This window comes from Crocodylus porosus, unplaced genomic scaffold (assembly GCF_001723895.1).
Source record: "Crocodylus porosus isolate Cpor-Errol unplaced genomic scaffold, CroPor_comp1, whole genome shotgun sequence".
NCBI lineage: Eukaryota > Metazoa > Chordata > Crocodylia > Crocodylidae > Crocodylus > Crocodylus porosus.
Genome location: NW_017728947.1, coordinates 41,661,540 through 41,671,462, shown reverse-complemented (window position 1 = coordinate 41,671,462; position 9,923 = coordinate 41,661,540). Strand labels below are relative to the sequence as shown.

The 9,923-nt window shown below is 38.4% G+C and overlaps 1 protein-coding gene across 1 annotated transcript in view; it reads right to left on the bottom strand.

The window, feature by feature from the left end:
• LOC109321548 (astacin-like metalloendopeptidase) overlaps window positions 1–8,238 on the bottom strand; it is an 18,345-nt gene extending 10,107 nt beyond the window's left edge. The window contains exons 1-5 of the mRNA XM_019552294.1: window positions 7,084–8,238; window positions 6,801–6,825; window positions 1,874–1,890; window positions 1,282–1,306; window positions 465–536 (exon numbers count right to left, since the gene is read on the bottom strand). Coding sequence (XP_019407839.1) covers window positions 465–536; window positions 1,282–1,306; window positions 1,874–1,890; window positions 6,801–6,825; window positions 7,084–7,158 — 214 coding nt within the window. The 5' untranslated portion in view covers window positions 7,159–8,238. The remainder of the gene's footprint in view (window positions 1–464; window positions 537–1,281; window positions 1,307–1,873; window positions 1,891–6,800; window positions 6,826–7,083) is intronic.
• Between the last annotated feature and the right edge of the window lie 1,685 nt (window positions 8,239–9,923).

Below are 9,923 nucleotides of genomic sequence, written 5' to 3'. Positions count from 1 at the left end.
TGTGTGTGTGTGTGTGTGTGTGTGTGTGTGTGTGTGTGTGTGTGTGTGTGTGTATAAAACAAGTTTTTGTGGAATGAAGCTCATTTCATCAGGTACTTAATCAACTTCTGATGAAGTGAGTGTCATCAACAAAAACTTGATATACATACACATGCACAAATGTACATATCTATCTATCTATCTGTATGTATGTATGTATGCACATATACATATGTACACAAACAAACACACACATGTTTTGGACAGTCTTCAATATCAGATGTGAAAAGGTTTGGAAAACAATTCCAGGTTTAACAGACAAAGACTGGCTAGCCAGGGTGCCTCTTGTAGCTTTTCCTGGAGTTTATCTAAGCTCTTGAAGTATAATAAACAGGAGAAATATCAGGCCATTTGCTGTCAAAGGCAGTAGGGGAAAAAAAGGAACTGAAAAACACAAAACATAGATGTGGCTTTGGAATCATTACCTTTGTTAGCTTTCAAAATTCGATTAAAACCAGCCTCCTCCTGGGAGTCAGATTTTGTAGCCAGCTCTCCTTCTGCACAGAAATGCAAGAACATTAGTTTTCTCCTTCCAATGATGTCCTAGTATTGTTTCATTGAACTAATTCTGATGTACACATGTGTGTGAGAAATTCAGATCGGGAGTAAAGATATTCATGTACTTGCAGAGCAAAAAAACACATTTATTTTGCTCAAGGTACAAATTCTTATCACGCTTACAAGAGCTATAATTACTTTGTTGTTAACCCAGCCTCACAAATCAGTCTTTCTGCTGTTTAGCCATCACACATTGAGGACCACATCTGGTTTGCCCTCTTCTGGTAACACAAAGCTGACTTGAAGCAGGCTCAGGATTCCCTTTACCTAGAGGAATCTTCCAGGGGCATAGAAGAAGAATGGGTGCCCTACAGTTCAAACTCTGTATATGTCAGCCCCCTGTATATGATGTAGAAGTGGAATTGAGAAAGCTTGTGGCCACCTTGGTGATCCTTAGTTACCAGGTTGACCTCTTGAGAGCCATTGCAACTATGTACAAATTAGAACAAAGTTAGTTGCTCTGTGGACCAAGTTGGTGACCAGTTGACCCCAAAATTAAGGGAAGAAAGGCAGCATAAGACCACATTTACTCCTCCCCATAGAGGTCTTCAGCTAAGTTGAATTCAGCTGGACCCAATAACCTAACTTGGCTGTAGATCTTATTCTCCAGAGAAATTGGGGAGCTAATTGTCCATATTCATTATTAAATGCAGAAACTGTTAATAAACTGTGAATGATACATACCATATTCATCCTCTTGTTCAGAACTCTGCAAGAACAATGTGGTACAATATTGGTCATAATAAGCACATTACATTTTTTAGGTTACAAATATAACTCTGTAGCAGATACTGTTATAAGCCATAAATCACCAGCACAATCTCATAAATGCCATTCTAAATGCTGCAAAATAAAAATGAACCTTAGATATTCTTTGACAACTGCTGGTAAATGATGAGATTTTAATGTCACTCACTATATAGGAGACTAAGGATATGTAATTCTGACTTTACTATTTAAGCCTCAGTTGTTCCAGCCTTATTTATTTTACTGATCGTGTTGTTGATTCATTGCAATAGACCTCTAATTACCATCCCATAATGAAATCTTTCAGAATAAACTGTTAACTGGATCTGAGAATTGTAGGATAGCTAGCCAGCTGTGGATTTGCCTATGAGGTATGGCAGGTGGAAAAGCTGTGACTGCCCTTGGGTTAGGTAAGGCAGCAGGGATCATAAACATGCGTTGTCACGTCTCTTCTGTGGGAGGACTTTCTCCCGTGGGGGAAATCACACTTTGAGTTCTGAATAAAAGTATTGACTTCAGTTTCTCTTACCTCTATATGACTTCCTGCTGTGAAGTAAAAGAGGGGAAAAAAAAAAGGGTGAAGTTTTGAGATGCATCTTCAAATTAAATAAGAATCATTCTTTCTTTCTCTTGCATTTCTCTCTCTTCCCCTTAGATACGCTGCACAGTACTGGGTAGTTTTGTATAGTATTAGGTTGTTTTTAGACATATAGCTAAAAAATAATCCCTGGGAGATTTACTTCAGGGAGTCCTGGATTTTTGTCTTTAAGAAGGAGAAAAATCAAATATTATGGATAATGTCAAAATGACCCAAGAACAAATACATGTTTTTTTCTCACAGACACTACTGGAACACATGTTTATTAACCCGCTTGGCAAAAATCCAAAAAATTAAAAGCAATTTTGAAAAGAAAATGATACCTTGCAATGCAGCCTTCTTTTCCTTTTGATTTTTAAATAGAATTTTTCAGGGAAGTTCGTGGCAGTTTAACACCAGTTTTATAAACTCTTGAGACTATGCAGGAATTAAATATATCCCAGAACATAACTGAAGGCATTATCAAATAGAAGAGAAGAATTTGTTTCCTAACATGTCTTGTAGGTCTTGCACACCTGCTTCCCTCTGAGTCCACATTTGTAAACAGTTTCATTTTACTTCCTCATTACTTTGCCTTCTTAGCCACATATTTATCAAGACCAAGTAGATCATGCAGTACAGTTTAAGGCAGTAGTTCTCTACCTTTTTAGACTCAAGGCACTCCTGGTTAGACTCAAGACAAAGCTCAGAAATTACCACCTTAAGTTTTCACTTGTTTTCTGAGTACCAAAAGTAATAGAGCAATTCTTCTGTTGCAAAAAAAGTCAGAAAGAACACAACAGTTCAGGATGAGTGCCTTTACATGTGCTCGGGGGTGGTGAGAGGGCTGTTTTAATTAGAGCGGTTCCTGGAGAGCCACTCTAATTAAAACTCTGCAGCATCATGTGTATGAAGCCCCTGCATGTTTAAAAATGTCCACAGGATGCTTTAGTTAAAGCTCAACTGGTAAGCTGTAGTTAAAGCAGCCCAGTGGACATTTTTAAACCTGTGGGGGCCTATACACATGATGTTGCAGCAGTGCTAAGGCATTCTGATTAGGATGTGAAGCAGACTTGATTAATAAAGTTTGCTCTAACATGTTCTAATTAGAATGCATTGGAGCACATGTATAGGCACGCAATGCTTTTAACATTATAGATTCCTATTTGAAATCTCTGAGTTTATTTGGTGAATCATGTTTTCACATCCAACAGTGCTAATATTGTGTGGATCCTCAGGCACCCTTGAAAACCATGGCACCCTTGTTAAGAATCATTGGTCTAGGGGTTCCCTGTATATTTCCTGAATTAAAATGTGAAACTGAGGTCCACTTCAATGCTTACCCTTTCCCTCTGAGCTCTTTGAGATTGACACTCAGGGCTAACCCCAGGTAGGTCCATCTGGGGAACCTTTTGATGCTACCCTGCTCATTCAGGTGAATGGATCTAGACAGTTTCTGTCAATCCTTACTCAGACCAGCTTTCAGTCTGTCTCTTACAGGATGCCAGTTACAAGAGACCAGTGGAAGCTGACAGTCAGTACAGATATTTGGGCTTGTTTTTCAGTCATATGAGGGCTGCTTTACAGTATTCTGACAGTAATGTAATTTGGAATTAGACGGTACTGATACTGGTCCTGACCTGATAGCTGTTTCACTAGTTTTTAGCCATGGGTATTAATACTTCCTTCTAAAATGGCTAATGTCAGTTTGAAGAGATAAACGTGACAGTTAAAATCTTATATGACATAAAAGTTCCTAAAGGGAAATAAAATATTCTAAAAAATCAATTTTAAATGAATTTAATGTCTTGTGAAACATACCCAATAAAAAAACTGGATACCATCTGTCCAATCCAAAAGATTGGGTAAATACTTGCACTGGTTTGTGCCTCGCCATGTTATCTATCAACACTATAGAGTTAAGATACTTTTAAGATGCCTATCAGTGTTTTATTGATGGTTTCCATCTTTATATTCTTGGCTTTCTTTTGCACTGCTACAGCATTCAGCAAACTGATACTGAATTGCTTCTTAGATCCACGTGTAATTTGCTGATTGGGAGAGGTAAGAGTATCTATGTGATTTTGCAGATAACAATAAGAATTATTTCTAATCCTAAACATCAAATATGAGCAAGGGGTTATTGTCTAGTGTCTTGAAAGCTGCATCTCCCTTTTTCAGTGTAAAACATGAGCAAGCTTACAAGTGGGACCAACTCTACTGGCCTATATGAAAGAGTAGGATCTATAGTGGAGCTTCTCCTGGTCTGCTCTGGGGAGTCCAGTACAATTTTAAGTGACAACAAGGAATGGCATAAGCCCAAACCTAAGTAAGTGACTGCTATCAAGAATATCTGCACATAACTAGATCAACTCCTAAATTTGCTAAGAGCACTTGACATATCAAAAGATGGTACTTCAGTCAGCAAGGAAAGATAGAAAGTGTGGAGACTAGTGCACTAGATTTTATAGTAGATATAGGCAAACAGTGTGCTGGCTTGGCGCTACATTAGTTTATGTCCATATTTCATAGAATATGGAATGGCAGTAACTGGTTTTATGGTTTCATATCATCTACCTTGACTGAACTATAAAATGTCACTAGAGGGGGTCACTTCCCTCTTTATGTCCTCAGGGTAATAAGCAGTATCTATAAGAAGATAAATGGATAATAGAGCCCCAGAAAAATAAACTGCCGAATCTTTCTAACTGCATCCATCTGGCAAAAGTCCCCAGTAGCCATACAAAAATGGCAAACTGTGGTGCTGCTTTCTGCTTCTTTGGCTGTGTTTTTAAGCTACACTCAGCCATATCTGAGCACCTTTGAGGAAAGAAATGTGAACAGAAATATTGTAGAAAGTTCAGTAGGAAGTTCCACCCATTCTAGATTTGCTTTTCTGTGGATTGATCATACATTTCGCCTGACCCTGATGATCATACGAGCCTTGACTAGGTGCCTAGCCTTCAAACAGATGTAACTTGGCCTTCAAACCTTAGGGTGTTTGTAGTAGGAAATTCCCCAAAGCAACTACCCTATAACTGGTTACAGAGAATTTGGGGAGAACTATGAAACCCAACATTTCCTTAACTACCTCATAAATACCAGATAATATCAGTGTATATTTAAAGGTTATTTGCATCATAAAATTCAGTCACACCTCAATTTCTGCCTCACTGGCCCTCCTACATTTTTGAATTCCCACAAGTACCTATTCTTTACTCAGTAGACTATGTGACCTCCATGTGCACCGATTTCTAATATCAGTAAGTGAAATACATATCCTAAAACAAAGTACAAAAGAGGGACTGGCCAATTTTAGCCCTCTCTTCAAAAGAGCCTCTCTATTTCTCTATTACTAACCAGTAATGATTCAAATGGGGCTTTACTGGGTTTTTTATGTCAATATATTAACTTCCTCTGTTAGTTTCTGCTAGCAAATGAACAACAAAAACAAAAAAGCCTTTTAGTAATTAAACATCTTGGTTCAAAGGAAAGGAACGAATTTTTCCAACTAAAATTTGCTCTCATGCCCCAGAGTGAATTTTTAAAAGTACACCATACTTTTCAGATACATTTTATAATCACCATACTACCTGGCTTCATTACAAGTGACTGGGAGCCAGTGGATTCATATGTGCTACTGATAATTCACTCTCTTGCTGACATGTGGGTATTTAATCTTAAATTATGATCATGTTTACACTGATGAAATTCAGCTATACAAGTCTTTTATCACCTTCTAACAGCTTTTCCTTGCTTTTTTGTCTGTCATGACTGAATAAACTTAAAGTTTGAAACTTTTTTTCAAATTCTTGCAGCCCTAAACTATAGAAAGAAGTGCATTCCTGGAACAATAGATGAAGTCTTAGGGCTATCTTATAGTTTTCTATGACTCACCACTCATTCTTCTCTGGTGTGAGTAACCTGGGTACATTCCTTGACTTTGAATGCTTCCATGTCCACAATTCTATCACAATCTGTACAATGTGAGCCATATGTAACCCTGATGCACCTCTGCTGAAATCTTTGCATTCATCTCCTTCACCTAGACTCTTGCCATTCCCTTCCCTATGATCTCTATTTGTCCCAGTCTTCTGCATGTACTGCTGACTGGTGCCTGACTTCATACCTGCACAGCTGTGCAACTACACTGAATGCTCATACATTCAGATGTACAACCCATCCTCAATCAACATGCTGTGTTCATTTCAGGGTCTAATGCAAACATGTTCTCTTTGCTCTTAAAAGTTTGGGCTTTTTCTAATTGACATTACCTTGCTGTGTCTCTTTTCCTCAGCTATGAGTTTATTTCTTTCCTTCCCCTTGATCTCACCACAGCTGGACAAACTGCATTCTCCTAGGCAGCCCCTGCTACCTAGGCAGTGCTGCTCTTCCCTTTGCCTATGTGATACCCCATCTCTTTTCAAAATTTCAGCTGAAGATGACCAAAGACATCTTTGCTCCTTTGTCTGCCCCTGCTCATTTTTCATTCCTCCTGCTGTGATTGGTTTTTTTAACACAGTGAAGGATTTTGAGAAATCTGTAATAACAAAAGTTTAGAAAATCAGAAATTTGGGTTTGTTTTGTTAGTTCATTTGTGACTCCCTGACCTGAAAGGGAAATTTAGCAGAAAGCCAACAACTCACTGAAAACCACATATGTTCAATCTTGTGGCACATATATTCCTGGATAAACAAATGACCAATGTCTGCATCCTCAGCTGCTATAATTGGTATTGCTTAGGTGACCTAAGTGGCGCAACCATGGTTTACAGCAGCAAAGGAAATGGCAAGAAGTCTCTAGCTGTGTCCAATTTTAATATGGCAAATAACTGACCATTTCTCATGGTTTTTCAAAATATTATATAAATCCTACTTACTTGTGTTAGCATGACCTTCATAGTCCTGCAAAATCAATGGATTGGTGTTTTATCGTCATGTAAGAAGTTAAAAATGAGACAAAACAAACAAAAAGTTTCCTCCCAACAACCCCAAACCCCCAAAAGAATAAATACATTCATAGACTTGTTGAAAATTATGTTACAAACTAGTGTATTTATTTTAGTACCATGGACAAGAAATATTTAAAAGACACCTCCAACTTCAGCCAAAGAAGCAACCTCAAACATAAGAAATAGAAGGATTGTGTGGCATTGCTCTTACCGGAATAGGGAAGGCTACAGTAGAATAAAGGAGAGATGCAAGAAGGACTAGGTGCATCTTCAGATCCATTCTCATGTTCTGACCGATGATCTGTGCTTGCCACTCTCTCACTCTCCCGGCTCTGGAGAACTGCTAGATATACCTGCTCTACCAGGGCTGAAAAACTAGCCAGCCAATGAGAATCTCAGAAGACAGCAAACAAACAATTTTTGGTAGTCATAACAGCAGTCAGTTCACCCTCCAGTCATATTCCAACATTATCAGTTTCAGCTAAAATTGCCCCTTACTTCCTGCCTGTATGTGCCTCCCACTCTTGCCTCTACACTGTCATTCATACTCCCTATGCCTCACTCATGTAGTGCCTTATATTTTCTTTCTCTCTTTTCATCAAATCCTTCCTCAAATCTCAGTCCTGTGAAGCCTCCTGTGTGGATACTGTCTGTGACACCCCTGTGCCTAAACAATTTTCCAATAGATTGTTGCATTTTAGCTGGTAAGTTGTTGTGGGGGGGGGGGGGGGTAGTTGTGCTCAATGGCTGATCAGTTCAGTATATTACATGAAATAGCTCTATGCTATATGCAGTTATATTAAATGACTGCCTATGCAGCCATTATTGAGGCTATCATCACCACCTAGTGGGGTCATGGCCGTATCTCCTCCAGTGCCTGTCAACCTGAAAAATAAAACTCTCACCGTCCCAGATTACAGACCTGTAAACAAAATCTTTAGCTTCCTTCTTCATCTCTTTTCTAGATTCTTCACAGCTTCTTGCTTCACAGCTTCTTGCTGCTCCTTCCAGGCCACTAGCTGTACAGCTTGTAGTGTTCCCCACAAGTCTTTGTGGACATCAGCGACAGAGAGAAAGACACAGTACCATAATAAGCAGCCCCGACATGAAAGCATTGCTTTCACTATGATTAACATGTGCAGTTGCCTAGTGCTGCCCATTGACAGTGAGAAGTACATTGAGCTGCAAAGATAATAAGAGATGCTGGCACCAGGGAATGGAGCACAAGGAACCCCCATCCAGCAAGACAGCTGTAATCTGTGTACATAACTCCACACACCTCCACAAATCACTTGCGGTCCTATACCTGAAGAGCGATTCTTTCTGTGATCTAGGGTTATTGTGTAGGTAGAAGTGCTTATCTTCCAGGTAGATGAAAATCTCCACATGAAAGGAAAATAAAATGACATAAAAAGAGAGAATAAATAGTGAAAGAGCACACATTATCCTATCTTTAGAACATGGGAACTGGTTGGACAACTACAAGGTAAATATAAAAACCAAAAACCAGGACCTTAATTTTCCTATAGTGTCTTATCACATAAAGGGATCTGACACTAACTTTCCATAACCTTGATAATCGAAGCTTTAAAGTTTCTCCCTGTAGGTCCCCACTTCAAATCCAACCTGTGTCAACAGTGACAGTGAAATGCCACATGACATGAATTGGTAGGTGTCAATCCATTTCCAAGTTAATAAAAGACAACATCACTGGGGACTGGCAATCTTGGAACAGAGACCATAGATTGAACAGGCTGTGTGGCTAAACTCCCCATTACCCCACAGGGGGCAGTATAGGAGAAGTTTACTCTGGTCTTTGGCTAAACAGAGTTCAACGCATTGCTAGTGATATAAAGCATTGTGAAGAGGGTCCCTGGGTTGCCAGACATTCAGTGCCTTCAACAGAAAGGATAAACCAGACGTTTAGTAATTTGGAATATATTTCAGAGCCCCAGATCTCTGCATGTAGAACAGGGATCACATTAGGCACCTTCATCGGATTAGATTTTAGCACAATGTGTAACAACAAATTAACAATTCACATAATTAATGAGAAGAGATCGTTGAGGTCGGCCTGGTGATTGTTATCAATGAAGCCACACTAAAATCTGAAAATCACAGGAGTTAAAGATAGAAAAGACATTATACCATTTTCAGTCTATCCTTAGGGGGCCAATTCAAGATAGCTTCCTAGGGCGCATTTTCTACTGTTTTGTGACAGCGAGTTTTAAACTACAGCTAGACAAAAATTTTCAGTGGAACTGATTTCTGTTAATAAATCCACTTTCACTGAAATAAAAATATACTGTGGATACCTATCCACTGTGATGAAATTTCTTAGGGGAAAAAGGTTAAAATGAATCGTTTCAAGTTTATTTATTTTGATAAAGTTTAAATGTTTCATTTTGACTATCATTTTGATTCAATTCCTTTAAGTATTTGTATATATAATATATAGTATATTGCATATATATTGAAGTGTAATGAATCAAACAACAGAAGTCAAAACAACCTTATCAACGTGGCATTTTTACATTATCAAAATGAAATACTTTACTATTCTTGAAATGATTTTTTTCAATGGTCCCAAAGTAGATTCTTTTTCAAAATGTTAATTTCATGGAAAATTTAACATGCTATTTTTTGTTATAATTTGCAACAAAATATTTGAAATATTGGAATTTTATGCAGACCAGAAATCCTAGTTTCCCAATGACTCTGTGTCCCATCTCCTGTCCTGATGTTTTGCCTTTATTTTTCAAGTCTTAATTTCATCCTTAAAAACAAACCAGAACAAAACAACCCCCCAAGCTATTATACTAAGTGGTTTTCCTTCCTTTTTCATGTTTATCAAATCAGAAACTATTGTATAACATTCAGTCCCCACTGAGTCACTTCTGAGCCGTCCTAGACACATTTAGATCCCTTAGTCTCTCCTATAATTCAGTCCCTTCAAGCTCCCTCATCACTTTTGTCGTTTTTCTCTGAACTCCCTCCGAAGTTATAATGTGCATGCAACGACCTAAATCAATTAATCTGGGCTTTTGCTAG